This window comes from Capsicum annuum, chromosome 1 (assembly GCF_002878395.1).
Source record: "Capsicum annuum cultivar UCD-10X-F1 chromosome 1, UCD10Xv1.1, whole genome shotgun sequence".
In the NCBI taxonomy this organism is placed as follows: domain Eukaryota; kingdom Viridiplantae; phylum Streptophyta; class Magnoliopsida; order Solanales; family Solanaceae; genus Capsicum; species Capsicum annuum.
Genome location: NC_061111.1, coordinates 9,244,408 through 9,266,256, shown reverse-complemented (window position 1 = coordinate 9,266,256; position 21,849 = coordinate 9,244,408). Strand labels below are relative to the sequence as shown.

The 21,849-nt window shown below is 30.1% G+C and overlaps 1 protein-coding gene across 1 annotated transcript; it reads left to right on the top strand.

The window, feature by feature from the left end:
* The first annotated feature begins 2,695 nt into the window (after positions 1 to 2,695).
* On the top strand, positions 2,696 to 7,771 carry LOC107867479 (NADH dehydrogenase [ubiquinone] 1 beta subcomplex subunit 8, mitochondrial). The gene is made up of 4 exons (XM_016713734.2): positions 2,696 to 3,050; positions 3,178 to 3,264; positions 4,496 to 4,591; positions 7,521 to 7,771. The coding sequence occupies exons 1-4, from the start codon at positions 2,913 to 2,915 to the stop codon at positions 7,575 to 7,577; spliced, it is 378 nt and encodes a 125-aa protein (XP_016569220.1). The 5' UTR covers positions 2,696 to 2,912; the 3' UTR covers positions 7,578 to 7,771.
* The last annotated feature ends 14,078 nt before the right edge of the window (positions 7,772 to 21,849 follow it).

The window sequence follows — 21,849 nt, the reverse complement described above, 5'->3', positions numbered from 1 at the left end:
TTATAAGATTTCAAATAGTTAGTTCTCAAGATGACACTCATCTTAACTAATAATAATTATGTTAACTATGCATTTTCTTTTATAATTATATGATTTTTTTTATAAAATTAGTTAGAATCAACTATGATCAGAATATATGATGAAAATATATTACTTTTCCATATAAAATTATTGCCTCATGATTAGTTATATTATAATTTAGTAGCACTTACCATAGCCATATATGGTAATGATTGGCAGTGTAAAGGTTTGATTTAATATATATACGATTCACTTAGCATAGCCATCTACTTTTTATCTATGGGAGTAAGGAAATTTACAATTCACTTACCATGTCCATCTACCATTTGTATGATCTTGTTAAATCACTTGATTGATTGAAATATATATTTGAAAATTGGAATACAAATTGTGAAATTAGGAGTATCGTTTGATTGCAATATATATTTGGAAACTGGAATACAGATTGATGAATTACTCCTATAGCTTGATTGGAATATATATTTGGAAAACAAATTATGGAATTACTCCTAATGATAGTGGAATTAGGAGTAATTGACAGATGATCTTCTTAAATCACTTGATTGATTGAAATATATACTTGAAAATTAGAATACAGACTGTGGAATTACCCCTATAACTTGATTGGAATATATAGAATACAAATTGTGAAATTACTCCTAATGACAGTGGAATTAGGAGCAATTGACGAAATTTTTATGTCGAATTTTTACATATTTATGAAATAATCTATATACTAATTAAATAGAAGTCAAACTTAACTATTTTTTACCACAACGTGAAATATATAAATAATTATAATAGTGTTCATTAATAAGAGTCAATTCTAATTATTTTTTTTTATCACAATGTGAAATAATAGAATAAAAATAAACAAAAGTATTCATCAAATATTTTGCTTTATTATATATAAAGAGTTCAAATATATAAATAATTATAATAGTGTTCATTCATAGGAGTCAGTTATAATTATTTTTATCACAATAGAAAAATATAATATAATATAATAAAAATAAATAAGTGTTTATTCAATATTTTTTTACCACAATATGAAAATAGATATGAAAATTTAAAAATCTATATATAAAATAAATAATTAATCAGTAAAATAAATTTTGTTGCCAAGAAAATAGATTTTTGTTGCCAAAATATCAAGTGACTAGTTCTCAATATGCCACTTGACATAATTTTATGCAAATTTCTTTGCTTTATTATATATATAGATTTTTTAAATTTTTACATATTTATGAAATAATCTATATACTAATTAAATAGAAGTCAAACTTAACTATTTTTTACCACAACGTGAAATATATAAATAATTATAATAGTGTTCATAAATAGGAGTCAATTCTAATTATTTTTTTTTATCACAATATGAAATAATAGAATAAAAATAAACAAAAGTATTCATCAAACATTTTGCTTTATTATGTATAAAGAGTTGAAATATATAAATAATTATAATAGTATTCATTCATAGGAGTCAATTATAATTATTTTTATCACAATATGAAAATATGATATAATAGAATAAAAATAAATAATAGTGTTCATTCAATATTTTTACCACAATATGAAAATAGATATGAAAATTTAAAAATCTATATATAAAATAAATAATTAATCAGTAAAATAAATTTTGTTGCCAAGAAAATAGATTTTTGTTGCCAAAATATTAAGTGAATAGTTCTCAAAATGGCACTTGACATAATTTTATGCAAACTTCTCCGCTTTATTATATATATAGATGTGAAATATATAAATAATTATAATAGTGTTCATTATTAGTATTAGTAATCAATTCTAATTTTTTTAATCACAATATGAAATAATAGAATAAAAATAAACAAAAGTATTCATCAAACATTTTGCTTTATTATGTATAAAGAGTTGAAATATATAAATAATTATAATAGTATTCATTCATAGGAGTCAATTATAATTATTTTTATCACAATATGAAAATATGATATAATAGAATAAAAATAAATGATAGTGTTCATTCAATATTTTTACCACAATATGAAAATAGATATGAAAATTTAAAAATCTATATATAAAATAAATAATTAATCAGTAAAATAAATTTTGTTGCCAAGAAAATAGATTTTTGTTGCCAAAATATTAAGTGAATAGTTCTCAAAATGGCACTTGACATAATTTTATGCAAACTTCTCTGCTTTATTATATATATAGATGTGAAATATATAAATAATTATAATAGTGTTCATTATTAGTATTAGTAATCAATTCTAATTTTTTTAATCACAATATGAAATAATAGAATAAAAATAAACAAAAATATTCATCAAACATTTTGCTTTATTATATATAAAGAGTTGAAATATAAAAATAATTATAATAGTGTTCATTCATAGGAGTCAATTATAATTATTTTTATCACAATATGAAAATATGATATAATAGAATAAAAATAAATAATAGTGGTCATTCAATATTTTTTACCACAATATGAAAATAGATATGAAAATTTAAAAATCTATATATAAAATAAATAATTAATCAGTTAAATAAATTTTGTTACCAAGAAAACAGATTTTTGTTGCCAAAATATCAAGTGATTGTTCTCAATATGCCACTTGACATAATTTTATGCAAACTTCTTTACTCTATTATATATATGGAGGTACATTTCTTTTCCAACATTTCCATCTTTAGAGGGACGTATTTGTAAACTAGTAAACTTTGGTTCCGTTTCTGCAACTCACACTAAAACAAGGATCAAAACATAAAATAGATAACGTTTGAGTTCATTACCCGAATCACAAATCTCTACTAGGGAAAAAACAAAAAGTGAGCTGAATCACAAATCGTTGAATTACGAAAAAACCATCGGCGATAAGCGAACAATTTCCGATCATCGAAAAATGGCCGGAAGATTAAGCAATGCAGCTACACGCATCATGGGAGGTAACGGCGTCGTTTCACGCGCCGTCGCATCTTCTCTTCGAACACGCGCCGGCATGGGCCTTCCCGTCGGCAAACACATTGTACCTGATAAGCCGGTAAATGCATATAGTATAAATATATTATATACAGTACTTATACCTTTTTATTTTTAATTTTAAAAAAATTTGATTTGTAAACCCTAATTTTGTTTTAATTTTATTTATTTATTTATTTATTTTGTAGCTTCAAGTGAATGATGAACTTATATGGGATAATGGAACTCCTTTTCCGGAGCCGTGTATTGATCGAATAGCAGATACTGTTGGAAAGGTTAGATTTTTTATTTAATTTTATGATTTGTGTTTTTGATCTTCATTTCATTTGCTATTGTCTATGATTTTTCATTTTTTAGTTGAATTAGTTTAAGTGTTTATTGGAGATTTGCTTGGTTATCGAGGATATGAGCTTAGATAGGAGGGCGTGGAGAATATGGATTAGGGTAGAAGCCTAGTAGGCAGCGGTGCGCTGTTTTGTGGCCCTTTCATATTAGTGGCCACTGTATTATTGCTTCCGTAGTTCTTGTCTTTTGATTTCTGTTACTCTCTATTGTTCCATGTACCTCGATTATTGTATTGTAGTATTGTAGTTTCTGTTCTATTACTATCTGATCAGATAGTAGATACTGTTGGAAAGGTTTTATTTTTTTTTGTTGGTAATTGAAGATTTGTTTTTGGATTCCCATTTAATTGCTATTGTTTAAAATTTTTCATTTTTTTGTTGAATTGGTTTTAGTGTTTATTGGAGATTTGCTTGCTTATCGAGGATATGAGCTTAGATAGGAGGGCGTGGAGGATATGGATCAGCGTATAGTGTGTTAGTCTTGTGTCCCTTTTATATTAGTAGCCATAGTATTAATTGCTTTGGTAGTTTTTGTCCTTTGGTCCTTTGATTTTTGTTACTCTGTGTTGTTACTTATACCTCGATTATCGTATTATAGTATTGTAGTTTCTGTTTTGTTTCTTGTACTTGTGTTACTTCTTTTTCTGGATTGCTTTGGACTATTTTCCCTTGAGCTGAGGGTCTTATCCGAGACAACCTCTTGACCTATAAGGTAGGGGTAAGGTTTGCATACAGTGTACTCGTACTCTCTTCTGACTACACTTCGTGGGATCATAATGGGTATGTTGTTATTTATTGGAGATTTGCTTGTTGATGTTGGAAAGGTTAGATATTTTGATAAAGATTGTTATTGGAATCCCATTTTTATTGTTTTTCATGTTTTACATTTTTTATTTTGATAGTAGATTAAAAGTTGAAGATTTAGTAATTAAACTTTGAAGATTTTATATCTAGTTGGAGAGGTTAGATTTTTGGTTTAAGATTTGTATTTTGTATTCGAATCGGCAATGTGATCTGAGGATTTTGTATCTGTTGGAAAGGGGAATTAGTATTTGAATCATCTTCATGGTTTTTACAGTTTACTATTTTCTGTGTTTCTCTTTTGTTAGTCAAATTAAGTATATATGATAATTGAAGATTCTTGAACTGCTTTTAATGTCAGTATGAGGCATTGGCTTGGTTGTGTGGTGGATTGAGTTGTTTTGCTGGGATTGGATTGTTAGCTGTTTGGAATGACAAGGCCTCCAAAATCCCATTTGTAAGTATACGTTTATTGAATTCTAATTCAGTTTTTCCATTTTAATGTGAATCAATTATGCTTTGATGACATGACATTACTGTACTATGTTGTCCAGATGTGAGTTGCACTTTGTTGTGAGTGTGTTTACAATAGATGTACTTGTGTGTTGTTTACTGTGTCGATTTGTGGCTAAGCTACTTTGAAGTGTTTGCTAAGCTTAGTGTTGGATGAAAACTAAAGAAGAACTCTTTTGCAGCTGTGGTTTCTTTGTTCTGTGGCCAAATGACCAGCATCATGTGGATTATTAGAGTTTATTATGTGACCTTCTCCTTTTAAGTTGGGAAAATCAATGTTGAAATATTGTGGTATTATGGCAGAATTATGTAATGCTAGAATCAAAAAACCAGAAAAGAGTATTACTTATTCTTTGCCAAATTATTCACGTACTTTGTCCTATCAAACTTAAGAGATGCCTAGTGCCTAACAAGTCCTTCAGAGCATCTGCCTGATTCTCTCGATCTCTCACCCTGTCAATTCTTCTGCACACTTTTGGTGCACAGCACCTTCAACCAAACCATCAGTGAATAGGGGGTTGCCTGATGTTTCACCACCTGTAGTCAATCCAGTAATCCACCACTAGTTATAATGCCTTAAGATCTTTTTTAACTACAACAGCATACCATTTGGATCTTTCATTACTTCTCAAAAATAAAGATCGCCCCAGTGGGATGGGGAAAATATCTGTGGTATAGTACTTCAAGGATTGCTAGAGCTAGAATCTGCATTTCCTCAATGCACCACCTTAACACCTTTTCGTTTCTTGACCTTAATTAAATCCCATTCTGGCTCTGCAAGCGCTAGTATCTTGGGGTTTGAATTCTCCACCTGGATTTGATCAATTAGAGCTTCATATCCTAAGTTTTTTTTCCATGGCAATTTCCTTTTGCCACTTCTTCATTAATGGTGTGTTTGGTATGGAGGAAAGTGTTATCCTATTTTCTCGTGTGTTGTTTTGGTAAATACTTAGGGAAGTATTTTCTAGGGAGAACGTTGACCTAAATTTATTAGAGGATTCCTTGTACTGGTGCTATCCTTTTTGTATTTTGCACACTCTGGATGCTGTTTTAGTGAAATCCCTTTTACTTCATCTAAGACAAATATGTCTTTGTTTTCTTGGTCAGATTGTAAGTCATTGAAGAAACCAAAGTTTTACGCTATCAAATATACTTAACTTTGTGTGATGAAGTGCCAATAGATGATAAATGTTTGCTGAAGGTTCGTATTAGGGATAGATTAGTCCACGTAGAATTGTCATATGCAAGTTATTATTTATTTTATTTTGTTGTGCGGTAATCCAACTAGATGTCCTTTACTAATATGAGTTATGCTATCATTGTCTAGGTTTTGTTTGTATTCATAAAGTTGTTTGATGTTGGTTGTGATTTGATTAGGTAGGCATTAAAAGAACTCTCTTAAGCTTTATTGTTTTAGAAAATAGTATAATGGTTTCAAGTTATTTGTTGATGTTGTGTTCTTTTTAATAATCAACTTCTCTGTTGAATGTTATATGCTGCCTAAAGATCCAAGTTATCCCTGTGGCTTTGTAACAACAACAACAAAACATACCCAGTGTATTCCCACAGAGAAGTGGGGTGGTGGGGTGGGGTCTGGGGAGGTCAAATTGTACGTAGTCCACACTACTACCTCAGATGATGAAGTAGAAAGGGTGTTTTCGATAGACCCCTAGCTCAGGAAAAATAGCAGTATAAGAAACAAAAGACATAAAAACAAACAACAAAATGGGATAACACACCACTAGATTTGCGCAGTATTGTTACTAATTTGCTGTGTGCTATTCCCACAACTACATTGCACTTTCTTTGCTCTATCTATGGAAGTTTGTGAAGATATCAATGTGTTCAATATGTTCTATGGTACTTGTTGGAGTTTATGGGTGTTTGTTTGCAAGATCGTAAACAGTTATATTCTAAAATAAAATGAAAAAAAATACATAAGCAAGAGACTAGACTAATTCACTCAAGTAGTACGATGTAGAAGAAATTTTGGATTCTTTTTTTTTTTTTTTTTTGTGTGTGCGCGCGTGGGGGGGTGCATAGAATTCACGTTCGAATGAAGCTATATTAATGCTCAACAGATACTGGGTGCTGTTATGCTTTTCGAATTCACTTTTCATGCAAGTGCCGAAAATGGTTACAGAAACATGTCAGAGTTAAGGACGTGAACTAGAGTTTCCTTCTTTAGAATCTTGAATCCTTAATCATCTCAATAATATAGACTGCTCTTGGCTTCTTCTACAGCAGCTTAAGATTTGTCACTATACCTGCTAGTTAACGTGATTAAAGTTCCACAAGTTGTACTAGAAAATGTATGAGACTGTCTAGACACTTTCTGAGGTTGCATCTTAGTGATTGTCTGTAACATAGTTGATAGTATTTATCATTTTCTTATATTCAAAGCATCTGGGGGGAAGGAAATTTGAGATTGTGTTTTGAGCAGTACTGGCCCTTATCAATAACCTAAGCGTTAGGTGAAAGCATTTGAGAGAGGTACACGCGACTTCCACCTGCTAGTAGGGAGAAGTCATTGGATCACCCCCTTCTTCCCTTAAGGATGTTGGGAAGGGCGCGCGTAGGACACATGCATGGGCTCTTTCCCTCCTTTCATTGTGCAACTAGAGATGGCTTTCAGCAAGTAATGCTGGCCATGCGATCCCACTATCAAATGTTAAATATAAATACCAAGGTATCGCATACTCTGTGAAGGCGCTTTTACTATTATATATAATCCATCTTAACTGCTTGCGACCTCTCTTATTCTCTGATTATCATAAAACTCTTGCTTTTAATTCCCCCCCTATCTTCATCTTTACTGGCTGGCCATTGTTCTTTTTCTTTCTTTCTGTAACTTCTGTTTTTTTAATGAGCAGACACCAAAGGTCTATCCATACGACAACTTAAGAGTGGAGCTTGGTGGAGAACCTTGAGCTAGGAGCTAGTTGCAATTGGATCCACAAATGTGCTTCCTGCATTTCTAGTCATGTATAATCAACTGTGTAAGTGCTTGAAACAGTGAAAATAAGTCTTGGTTCGACATTTGCAGCCAACAGACTGACGTTACTTTTGCTTTTGTCCCATTTCTGCTGAATCTTTTCATATTTTAAGAGTTTTGATTTGGCTAGTTCCGGAATCTTAGAAGATATAATCTTAAAGTTAAGTAGATTGACCGTCCTTTTGAGATCAAATAATTGTTGAACTAATTGCTTTTCCATGGTAGCTGAGATAGTACACGAAATTCACATCGATGATTGATATGACAATGAACACCAATTACAGTTAATCTTTCTGTTACAGTAACCTTTGTTTTATTGTGCAAGAATGAAGAAACTATCTGACAGTTACGCTGAAGCAAAACTTAAAGCTCTTTTAGTAATTAACGTGGGTAGCAGAATTGGTCTTCGATTTTATTGTGAAATTTGGCTTTAAAGAGGTGCACAAGGTTACACTTGTTCTGTACTTTTGGCTTTCCTATATTTGCCTATGTATACTTTTTAAGAATTACTACTAAACAATATTCAGCACTAGCAGTAATGACTCTATGGATTCTTGAAGATTAATGGAAATATTCCCCCCCATTGGCAAAATGATTAACCAATTACTGGAAAGTGATGATAGAAGTTAAATTTGTTAAAGTTTATGAAATCAATTATTGGACCTATGAATTCTATTTGTTAGGGGTGTCAATCTGGGTAAGGCGAGTCATTTGCTTTTGCCCTTATTTTGTGCTGGTCTAAAACTTTGCCCGTGAAGTAAGGCAAGAACCAAGAGGTGCCTCATGTCGTCATCGCTTGCTCGGCTGCTGTTTAGGAACGATTTTTCTTAATCAAAAAAATAAAAAACTTTGCCCGTTAAGTCAAATTAACTTTTTAGTAGGGCATAAGTTTATATTTTCACATTATGATAACTCACAAATTATGTCTCGTGCTCTTAAAGAATGCATGTCTCACTAGATATAAGTTCGATTAGCGAGTTGCGTGAAAGCTGGTTCGGATACCGCGATCATAGAAGACCATCATTTGAAGAACAACAATTGAAACAAGTCCAAAGATAGGTGGTGCAATTAAATGGTTTAAAAGCTAGTTTGGGTCAATATATACTGACGCAAATACGTGTGATATGATCATAACTCAGCGTAGACGACAAATCAAGATCCCACAAATTCTTAGTACAATGTGTAAAGAAATATTTTTCTTTTAATCTTTTTGTATAAACTATGTAAATCCTTTAGTAAATGAAAGTAATTATATAAAATCCCTTCAGCCTTTCTCTCTCCCTGTTTTGAAAAAGATACTTATACATCTGATCAACCTTCATGTATTGCTGGAATGTATGATAAAGCTGAATAGGCTATATCTAAGTAAAAATAAATTTGATAATATCAACCTGTTCCTTAATTCACGCCATTAATTACTTAATATTTAGTGATGTATTATTAAATATAATAAGTGAAATTTAAATTCAAAATATATGTTAAACATCACATTAAATTTTCTTCTTTGTTAAATTGCGTTAAAAAAAACCCATCTTCTAGTGCTTTCTTCAGTTCTCAAAAAAATCAATATGAACATAGAATAGTGCCACTAATACATATTTTAATAGAAATTGCAGTTGTCGTATTATAGTTGTTAAGTTTTGTTATTTTTTTCTGATATGTATTGTATTATATTATACGTTGAATAAATATGGAAAATTTGATTGTTATAGATTCTTAAAGAAGTTCGTTTTTTAATATGTTACTGCGGTTAATGTAATTACTATTGTATTGATTGTTCCTATACATTATTAAATGTGTAAAAATCTGGTATACTAATGTATAATGACTCATCATACATATAGACTTATGTATGATGAAATATTTTGACATGATATCTATATCATCGTACAATATTTTCGTGAGAATTTTTTCTTTTGCAGCTATCATTGTATCGTCTTATGCTATAGTAATTAATAAACATGTAGTGAAGCGTTTGTATGGATCAACCAATTCAATGTTACGATATCTCCATACAATATAATTTCATGTATAAGGTTACCAAATTTTAGTACATTATTAAAAGATAAATTACAGAAGCTAACAACCTTAAGATGTTAATTACAATTAATAACAACACTTTCTCAAAATTACAACTTATGTCAAAACTAGCAATATTTTGACTTTTCTAGAGTTAAGCATGTGAATTCCACCAATTGCTTTTCCTTTACCTATTTTCAAGCAATTTACCCTATTTTCAAGCAATTTATCTATTTCTGGATTCTACCAATTACTTTTTCTTTACCTATTTTCAAGCAATTTACCTATTTCAGTTTCCTCCATTCTAACTTTTTTTTTTTCAAAATCGCTATTTGCTCTCTAATTTCGGATAAACTTGTTCCCCAATAATTAAGGGAAGATGATTTTATAGTTAATGCATGTTATTTTTTTTTTTTCATATAACTTCTTTTTTGTAAAATAATTTTGGGATTTTTCAACCTTCTTCTGCGTTTTTTTTTTTTGCGGTTTGAAATTTTTGAAGTTACGCGATAATGCCAATACATACAAATCGTAGTAGTTCAGTTAGTGGGATTCCACCGATGAATTTTAGGTCCGATGAACTACCATCGTCTAGTCTTGATTTAACACAAGATGAAGAAATTACCTTGATTTCTACTAATTTTCAGTCTAAGAAAGGTGTTAGCAAAGTAGAGGTGAGATCGAATCAGCGTAACGATCCGAAAAAGATTGTGAAAATCATGAAACGAAAAGCATTGAGAAAATCTTCATCCCCAAAACTCACAAAAATTTAAAAATTGGTGAAAAAGAGAAAGTCGGATGAAAAAGGAGAATCTAGTCAAATTTCAAGTCTTGTTTTTTTATCTGATTATGAATCTAAAGAAGAGAAAGTGGAAGAGGTATTTTTCTATTTGTAAAATTTTATAATTTCTGGACAACATATTCATATATGTATTTTATATGTACAATTTATAAGGTGTGTATGTAGTTTTGAATTTTGTTAAGATATGAAATCGCAGTTGCTAATGGGATGATATGTATCTGTTATATATTTAAGATATGTATTTTGTATTTAGGTTTGTTACTGATAAGATTTGTTTTGTTATGTATAACATATTTAATATATGTATTTTGTATTTAAGATATGTGTAGGATATCTGTATTAGTTATTGAGAAGATTTGTATTTGATGTTCAATTGTATTCTTTTCTTGGTAATTTAAATTTTGGACCATTCATGTATTCATAAAATTTTATGCATTTGTATTTTAATTTTTTTTGGACTGTATGATCATATATGTATTTTATATATACATTTGATAAATTATCTGCTTATGTGAGAGTTATTGTGAAGATATGGAATTGTAGTGTGGAGATATGTATTTGTTATTTTTAAGATACGTATTTTGTATGTTGTAATTATATATAATGCATTTGCTAGGGGTTAGATATGTATTTTGTATTTGTTTGTTCTAAGTTTTTATATATGGTGACATATGCTAAGTGCCTTACTTTTGATGACTGTGTTTCAACTATTGACTTTGATCCAGATCTTCTTCGCACGAGATCTATTTTAATGTTGTGAAATTATGCTTCGAGGAAAGAAGATGAGAAGGCTGAAAGTGATGATGAAACACCAATGAGGCCTCCTAGAGATATTGGGCTAATAGAAGATACTAAAGTGCATGATATTTGAAGTTTATTTGTATTTGTTGTATTTGGCAACATTGAACTTTAGGAGGACTATGATATAGTTGAAAGATGATATCTTAATATTTTTTTATGTGATTGTTAGATTTTTGATCGTTATGCTTCTAAAATAGAATTGTTCGATCTTACTTTATGTTATTGTTACACATATTTTGGTATGAATATGTGATTTTCAGTTTTAAGTATAATTTTCAGTAATGAATATATATGTTTCAGTCATCATATGTATTTTTCAATAGTGTATTTATATTTTTCATTGTATGCATATGTATTTTTTTGTAATACATATAAGGTAAGTTGAGGTTGCATATAATATTTTTCATTGTATGAATATGTATTTTTTTTATAATGCATATGCATTTTGAGTAATGCATATATATTTTTTCCAGTTATGCACATATACTTTCGAACAATACAAAGTTGTTGTATTGTTTTGCATAAGTCTGTGTATTTTTAAGAAGCATATGTATTTATGATTTATACATACATAGTTATTCGTATATATCTATGAATAATGCATATTTATTTATGATTAATGCATATGTTTTTTTTTTTAAAAAAAATAAATGAATTTCAAGTTCTAATTAAGTAATTGATAAGTCATTAAATGTAATTTTAATTATTACATAAATATATGTTAACTTATTTTTAGTTTTTATAGATCGGTATACGTTTTTATTAGAATCTCATATGTATTTTTCATATCAAAAAATTGACTTGTATGGTGTACACTCTTTTACGTATAAATAAATAATGGTATATGTCCTATAAAATATATTCATGATGATAACATTTGCAACAATTTAACTACAACAAAGTCAACATCATCAAAAGTTTGTATCAAAATTTAGAATCATAAAATAATCAATAAAAAAAACAATTGCTTTTAAACTGAATACATCTGTAAACTTATCATTTATTATATTTCCTACATGAACACCAATTGTGACCTTTAAATCCACATGAACTATAATAATTTTTGTTTTTCTTCTCGAACATATCTCTTTCTGACTTTTCACTATCCTTCTTTGCAGGTCTTTCAGGGGGTCGCTTGTATTTTGGGGGCAAAACTATCTCCTCCAATATCTCCTGTGGAATCACTCAATCATATTTGTGTGGTATAGGATAAATGGGAAGATCATACGTTCTTGACACAGTTTTTGATTTGTATAGGTTAGAGTAATATGATCCCTTTTGAAAATTCTTGCTATCAAGTACTTCATAAACATGCACACACGGTATCTCGTCCTATTGGAATGCATGGCAAGAATTTTTTTTCTTAAGGCAAACAATAAAATGTTTATCCTTGACATGTACTGTATAGACATACTCTGAGACTGGTATAACCTGAAATTATTAAAATAAAATTAAAATTCTAACAACAATTATTCATTGACATTTGTAATTGTTCCAATTTAGCAATTGTATTTTACCAATTCTGCATATGTATATTGCATGTCTCAATATGTATTTTTAGAAATATAAGGCCTTCATATTTTTATTTTTTTTTTAAAAATAAATGCAATCAAACACTTAAAACAAAGTGCATATGTATTTTTGAAATCCATATTGCTGGCAACATATGTAAATTGAAATACATAAAAGTAACTACCAGTGATCACATAGACAGACTGCTTATGTATTTTACAAATACATATAGCTGGCAGTATATGCAATGTTAAATGCATATATAAGAAGGACTTATGATTCCATCCATGGTATAAGTAGTTACAAAAGTACTAGTATACAGTTTTCTGAGATGATTTGCATCAACGATTATTACAGGTCTACAATGTTCAAACCCTTTGACACAATAACTTATTATTATATACAAAACTTCAAAACGAAATCCAACAAGAACAAATTGTTTAATTGAAACGGAAAAAAATACAAAATAAACAATAACAATTGTATATCAATATTCAACCTACATAACGTGATGAAAAACTCTAATTTGTAAAAAGAAATTATCGATCAAACCATTTTGTTCGAAAACTGATCAAACCATTGTTGTTACGATTTTTTCAGCGATTTTCACAAATATAGTTCGAAAATTCACAAACAAAATCATATTTGTTTATTGATACCTGTATTTGCAGTGTTGTCTTATCAAACTCTTCTCAAAACATTAGACGATGCACATAAATTTTGAAAGCAGTCGTTTTTTTTTTTAAATTGATATGAGTTGTAGATTATGAAAAAAGTTTTTGAATTTTGAATTATGTTGCTGTAAAATAATGGTTGTGGTTAAAATAGAGTCATTAAAAGAAAGATATTTGTAAACGGTTAAGAAATCTGTCAAATTAAATGTTCCTTAAATTAAGGAACCGTTTTTCCCATATTAAACTAAAACAGATTGGAGTTAAATTAGGAACAGAATCTTTAATTGTATATGCATTTAACTAGCAACAATTTAATCAAATACAAAATATATATTGCTATTTTTTGTAATTTTGAAAGGGTTGCTATAAAACTTACAATTAAGACTCTATAGTTGCTATTTCTGAAATTTTTTCATTATTAAACATATTTGTGTAAACCTTCTACAATTAATAATATAGTATTAATACATGTATTGTGAAATCTTATACATAGAATCGTACCGCCAAAACAAATAAAAGACAACCTCATACAACAGTTTCACATGTATGTGTAAACCTTATACAAGTAATAAATATAATCTAACACTGTTTCACATGTATACGGCCACCTTATATACTTCACTATATAATCTTAACAACTGTATAATGAAATTTTATACATAGAATAGTGCTACTAATACATATTTTAATGATAACTAAACCTTCGGCAGACGTGGTCGTCCAGAATCATCAACCTTTTTCTTACTTGACGATTTTAGAGCTTTCTTGTTTGAACTTGAACCGGCAACTTCCCTCAATTTCTTCATTGTTATTGGATCGTTTCGGTGCTTCGAACGATTCTCTGCGAAATTAGGTTTTTCATAATCAAAAGAACCAAGAACAAAATCAACAACGGAAATAATAACACACGACCATTAAATGGAGAGGATTCAACTTAATTCGTTTTTGATGAAATTCAAAGAAGCATATATTCCCGAATTCAGAGAAGCTTATATTGGATGAAATTGCAGTTTTTTTTCTGAATTTTTGATGAAAATGGAGAAAATTCTGTCGATTTTGACTGGAGAAAAGATAATTTTGGCCGGAAAAGATTTTGTTGATTTTGGACGGAGAAAATGGAAAAGATTTTTTTTTTTTTGAGAGATTATTGTAGATCGGAATTTGTGGGTAAGGAGGTTTAATGCAGATAAATAATTGGAGAGATAAGGTAGCTAACAAGATTTTAGGAGGAAACTATGGAGCTATTTAGGATGTATAAGAAGGAAGAGAGAGAAAATAAAAAAGTTAGGAATTTAAGTAATTAATTTGAGATTTTTTTAATTTATTTTTCAATATGAGATTTTATGTAATAAAATAAAGTTACCTTATATATATATATATATATATATATATATATATATGTAATTTCTAGATCTTCTATTTCATCTTTTAGTTGGAGCATTGAGCACTTTGTATTGGGCTTTTCAACTGGCTTGACAAGTAGTTGAATATCTCGTTCGGCCCAATTTGGTCCACAAGTAAGGGACAACTCCCATTTTCAGGAGTTTGTGACTACTTACGAAACTAGGGTTAAAAAGTGATCAGTAAATGCTATTTTTATATAATTTTAACGGTTAATTTGGGTTTAACCTATTATGACCGCCAGGTTAATTGTGTAATACCTACATTATCTTTTGGACAGTTCGACCATTTTAAAAAAGTTGACAAGCTTCAACTGTAGAAGGGTTCCTATCTGAATAATCTTATTAGACGTGAACTTTTACAATATTGGTGATGGTTCAATTACCTACCTAACAAGGTAAAATTAAAATTTATATAACTAAAATAAGAAAACTTCTCTTGTAGTAATAAAGGCTCTTCAAAAATCGATTTAAAATTGCAGCTAAGTATGTGGCTTGTGATAATGAGATAGGTGTCCTCATCCTTGAAAGTTGGAACCAAGAATTCAAACACTAGAGATTTAAAAAAAAACATGCACTTAATTTAATTTTGTCTAAAATTTAGTTAGTAGAGTTTGCTCAAATATCATACTGATGAGTGTCAAAGTAAATGCACAATGAAATAGTCGAAGCGCTAAAATTGACATAACCATTACCATTATCTGAAAATAAATAGAAACATACTTTTAAGATTAATGTTTGTCAGAGATATACTACCTGCATTATTCCATTTTGAAGCAGTTGGTGTTGGGTTTGCTAATAAAAGTTTTATATTGGTGGCTAAAAAGATTCGAATATTACATAGTATATGATTTCTTAATGGTGTGATGCAGTGGCGGATCCACAATTTAGGAATCGTCGGTGCATGGAAGGTTCGAACATGCATATTGACGTCCCAAGCTTTAAGATTCCGCCTGAAAACTAAAACACCTAGTTATCTTCTTGGTTTACTGAGTGTTTTTTTAAATCCTATATCAGATTTTGTACATTTTTTATATAATTATACCTAATGTCGAATTTACTGAGTGCTGGAGCACCAAAAGTTTGGCTCCTCCCCGATGTGATGCATTTTGGGTATCACCAGTGGCAGAGCCACCTTTGCTCCAGGGGGTTTAATCCGAACCCACTTCGACGAAAAATTATACTATTTTTCATGATTAAAAATATTTTTATACATATATAGTAGATGTTGAACTCCCTTCGACTAGTTCGTATATATACTACTGAACCCCTCAATGGAAATCCTAACTCCGCCATTGAATATCACCATACAGATTTGAACCAAGCATGCAATATCACATCATGTAAGAATATCTTTGAATCGACTGAACCCAACAGTCGGTAGGGTCATACCCCGTTTACTTGTCACATCGAATCGAAGTCTACAAAATCTTAAATAATTTCCTTAATTGAGCTACACAAGTAGTATCTCATTAGGATACAAAAGTCCCAGTCGATGCATTCATTAATTTGTTTTTAGTTGTAAAACAAAATATAAAAAAGACTTTTGGTTTTCAAACAAATGGGATTCCGCGTTAAATTCCAACGCATTGTTGCAAGTTGCAATATTATTTTTTTGGAGTGAACGTGTGGTTTTTCTTCCCCTGTTTAGGGCTTCCACCTTACTTTGTTGGAATGTGGTTGCTTATCGTTTCATAATATATTATATATATTAATCATATTATATGTACTAAATTATTACGATGAATATTATATTTAGATTGATTGTATTGTTTCTCTCGTCGTTATATAATGTTACATAGCAATTTGAAGGCTAAAACTATTAGAAAAGTAGGGTACCGGTAGATCTATTATAAAAAAAAAGTAATATAAAGAATAAAGTAAAATTATTGGATAATAAACAAAGACAAAATAAAAGAAATAAGGTAACGAGACCATGGTCTCAAATTGGTCGCTACATAAAATAGGACCTTTTATTGTTACCTGACGATGAATTTAACCTTATGATACAATAAGATTTAATTAGTAATCAAACAAAACATTATACAATGCAATAGGTAACAGCCATCCAAATAAGTAAATTGAAAGCACATCCCTTGATTAGGGTCATTGTGGATACACATTTTTGGCTTTTTAATTTTGTTTTCTTCATTTTTCTAATTACCAAGATATCAGTCTGAAAAAATCAATACGTTCATCATTCTCGAATTTCAATAATTGCAATTTGTCCAATCCGGCTATGCCAAATGACCCTTTAATTAGCTCCTAATCCAGGATTAAATGATTTCTTTGAACTTAAAGTTAGCAATTTATTATCTTTTATAATACGTAATCTAAATAAAATAAACATGGATTTTGGACTTTTGAGTCACGGACTTGAGAATTATTGCAAAACTAAATAAATAAAATAAAATAGTTATTTTTTTTAGTTTTTTTAATTGAATATTAAATGTAAACCACATGAATTCACTATGCTATATCTGTTTGTTGGTTTTCATGCATAATTAAGATGCCTCAATACGTGTCTAGAAGTTCATCAAAGTTGACAGAATACCCTCTCTTTTTAGTTTTGTCCTTTTTATATATTTAACTGATAGTACTTTGGATATTAACAATATATGTATACACGACAATTATTAATTATGTATAACAAAATGACCCCATTTAATTGGATTGAAAATGAAGTCTGCAGTTATCCGATCCTTACGGTTTGATTTTGGTAATGGGGTCTCAATGTAATTGGCTGTACTTTGAAGTCTTTGTCATATAACTTCTTACTTTTTGCTTCTATTTTTTCGTTTTTCGTAGTCATATTCTAATTCACATATGAAAACTTTTCTTTTCAGTCGAGTGTCTATCTGTAATAGCTTATTAAAATAGAGATACGATAAATAAAATTTATAAATGGCATAATCTCTCAAGATCTCACTTGTAGGTCACATGCATGCACCATGAATATGTTATTGGCGTTGTAGTTTTGTCTGGATGATTGTTAGGATTGGTTTCATAGTGTATATCATATTTTGTTGTATTTTATTATTTTACGAATATAACGTTCGAGTAAATTATATCTTTTTTGTTATTATATAACGTGACATATCAATAGTTTGAAAGATAAATTTATAAAAAAGAATAGGTTACATGTAGAGTTATTATAAAAAAGCTAAGAATAAAGGATGAAACACAATTATTAAATAATAACCAAGAATAAAATGAGTGGAAAAGAATAAAAGAATAACGGTATGATCATACCACATCAATTGCTATTTAAAATGAAAAATTTCATCGTTACACAACGATGAATTTAACAATATAGTATAATAAAATTTTAAAAATAATTAAAAATACATATTATAATTAAACCAACAACACAATATGAAATAATACAATAGCTAACAATCATCCAAACAAGCTGTTAAATTGAGCACCATTAGACGACTTACGAAAAAGATTTTTCATTTTTGCGACTTATTTCATGGGGTAGTGGGCTTTTTGCTTAACATATAATTTAAAAAATGTGTTATATATTAGTGTCTCCATCTCAATTTATGTAACAGTTTTAGCTTGTTAAGAATTAATTTGATTTAATATATGAAATTAAATTAACTCAATATTTAACAATTAGTTGGTTAGAAATCCACTCGATCACCCACTCACTTATTAAATTACTCCATTTTAAGTTTTTAATCGATTAAAATTCAAATTCAATCCATTCATTCGACACGCAACGAATAGATTTTTTATGCAATAGGCTCACAAATAGTCTTAAATAAACGCGTCAGGGCTCCTTGTCTCTTTTGGAAATTTGATAGGTCGTGCAAATGATCCATCGTTTTCCATATTGACATTATTCTTTATGCATTGATAATGTAAAAAGTTTGTACACATTAAATCATTTTAAAAGTAATTAAAGATAAATTAAACTAGACTGTTTTTGGTCAGCAAAATTAAACTAGATCACTCAAATTAAAGATATTGAACTGTACTTATTTTTATTATCATCAAATCATTATTTTTATCCCTTATTAAGAGCTTCATCCTTTTTGCTCTCTTAGTAATTCGAACTTACAATCTTTGGATTGGAAGTAAGGGGTGCTTACTGTCCGAGCAACTCTCTGTTGTTGTCCAGTAACATATATATACCTATATTATTCATCAAAACATATTCTCTCCCCATTCTTTCTAATGACGAATCGTCGTCAAATTAATTATGGGAAGGACTCAAAAAGTTTAACTTTTATCTCAATTGAGATCTTAATGAAACAGAAGCTGTGACTTAATTGCATTGTACAGTTGGCGCAAGAGTTAGTTAATATAGATTAGACTAATTAGTTGATTAGTTAGTGATGTATAACTGCCAATAATGTAGCATGTATATAACGGAGAAGAATATATTCATTCTACACAGTTCAATACAGAGACGGTTATTGTTTTGCTCAACATGAGTTAGGGAATCAATTTCCTCTCTTTCTCTCTCTTACTGTCTATCTTCTCTCTTAGCTGATAGCACACAAATTCTATTTAACTTCATGGTATTAGAGCCTAAGGTCATTAATATGGTCTGCGTAAGCTAATTTGAAGCAATTTAGGATAGAAATGGCGGTGGAAGTCGACAATACTCCGTCGGAAAAATTGAAGCACAATCATCCATTGTATCTCAATAAGTTGGATACTTCTGGAATATTGTAAATTTCTATACAGTTGATAGGATCTGAAAACTACTCTGTCTGGAGTCGACGATAAAGATTGCAATACTTGGAAGAAACAAGTTGGGATTCATCAATGGCACATGCAGAAGAGCAAGTTTTGATCCAAATCTAGCTGATCTATAGGAGCATCGTAATGCAATCGTCTTTTCATGGATCATGAACCGTGTTTCGAAGGAATTATTGAGTGGAATTGTATACTCTTCAAATGCATCATTTGTGTGGAATGATCTTAAAGAGCGATTCGATAAAGTTGATGGATCGCAGATTTTTCAGCTGCATCGTGAAATCGCAACTGCCTCTCAAGGTATTAGTAGCATTGCTGATTATTTTATTAAATTGAGCTTGCTTTAGGCAGAGTTTAATTGTTTAGCCCCATTCCCAGGTTGTGATTGAGAGAAGTCACGAGAATTTGTGGAATTTGTAAAAAGGCAAAAGTTGTTATAGTTTTTAATGGAACTCAATGACTCATATGAACAAGCTCGAAGGCAAATTCTTATGTTAGCCCCAATTCCATCTGTCAATCAAGCATACTCTATGATGATTGAAAGGGAAAGCCAAAAGGTGATTGCTCATACCATTGGGCCTTCTGAAAATGCAGAGATAACTGCTTTAATGAGTAACAAAAGTAGCACCTCTAATAAGTATAAAAGGAATCCTCACTGGAATTCTAAGTATGAGTATTTTAAGTTGACTGGTCACATTATGGATGATTGTTTCAAACTTCATGGTAATCCCCCTGATTTCAAGTCAAAAAGAAAGAACGGAGTTAGTGCTTATTTTAACATAAGAGATAGAGATCCTAGAAATAAGTCATACAATATGAGAGGAGATGATGCTAGAGGCAGAACTTACTATGTAAAGAAAGAGGCTACTAGATTTCCAAATTCTAGATTTCCAGATTATGCACATGGTAAATGAGTGTCAATTAGTGATGATGGCCATCATGGTTCATAGATGCCTTCTTACACTCATCCTCACTATGACAAAATGATGAAGATGCTAGAGAATCCTTATTACTGAAATAAGGTGATGCAATCTCTTGAGAAAGAACATGCAGCATAAGCAAGCTGTCTATATTAGAAGCAGAAAACATGGGAGGTAACTCTTCTGCATCTCATGTTACAGAGGTTGAAAACACAGATATTGCTTCTGCTTCTTGTGTAAATGATAATAAGACAGAATGGATAATTGATATAGGCGCAGAAAACCACATGTCCTCTAATATTGAGTTATTAAAACCAACACAAATATGTGTTAGTGACAAAAATGTTCACGTACCTAATGGAGAAGTGGTTCATGTGTCTCATACTGGTTCTTATGAGGTGTTGAATGATCACACCATTAGAAATGTATTATATATACCTGATTTTAGGTATAATTTGATGTCAGTCTCCAGGATAACCAAAGAGTTGAATTGTTCAATCAAATTTCTTCCTGATTCCTGTATATTCCAGGACCTCTCAAATGAAAAAGTGTTGGCGACTGTAAGGAAAATGATGGATTATACTTACTTGAACACAAAGTGAAAGAACAACACCATGCTCGACCTATTAAGGAATTGATTGCTATAAAAAATAAGGTGGATATATTGTTGTGGCATAAGAGAATGGGACATGTAGCTATTGGAGCCATGCAGAAACTTTTTGGTGTTACTTTTGATGATTGTAAACTTGTTTTAGATACATGTGATATATGTCCTCTTGCTAAACATACTAGGATGCCATTTTTCCTTAGTGAAACTAAGTCTGCAGCTGTTTTTGATTTACTTTATTTGGATGTCTGGGGCCCTTTTCATGTTCAAACATTTGATGATTATAGATTGTTCCTGACAATTATTGATGATCATTCTCAAATGACTTTGGTTTATCTTACTAAATTAAAAAATAATATTTTTATGATTTTGAAGAACTTTATTCAATTAGTGCAAACTCAGTTTTACAAAACTATAAAGATGGTTAGGTCAGATAATGAGACTGAATTTGTGAATGCACATTGTCGTATCTTATTCTCCACCCATGTGATAATGTATCAAATAACCTGTGCTTACACTCCACAACAAAATGGATTCGTGGAGAGAAAGCACAAATATATTTTGGAGCTAGCCAGATCAATCATATTTCAGGGTTTAATAGCTTTTAAGTTCTGGGGACATTGTATTTTGGAAGCTGTATACATGATGAACAAATTACCTTCTTCTGCTTTGGAGGGAAAGACTCCTTTTGAAGTTTTCCATGGTCATATCCCTACTCTCACTCATTTAAGAATATTAGGTTGCTTGTGCTTTGTCAAG

Bases quoted from the DNA above. Each gene is read 5' to 3' on its own strand.
- LOC107867479 (XM_016713734.2), top strand. From the start codon at position 2,913: ATGGCCGGAAGATTAAGCAATGCAGCTACACGCATCATGGGAGGTAAC. The intron at 3,051-3,177 runs GTAAATGCATAT...TTTATTTTGTAG, and splicing joins ACATTGTACCTGATAAGCCG to CTTCAAGTGAATGATGAACT. The intron at 3,265-4,495 runs GTTAGATTTTTT...TTTTAATGTCAG, and splicing joins TAGCAGATACTGTTGGAAAG to TATGAGGCATTGGCTTGGTT.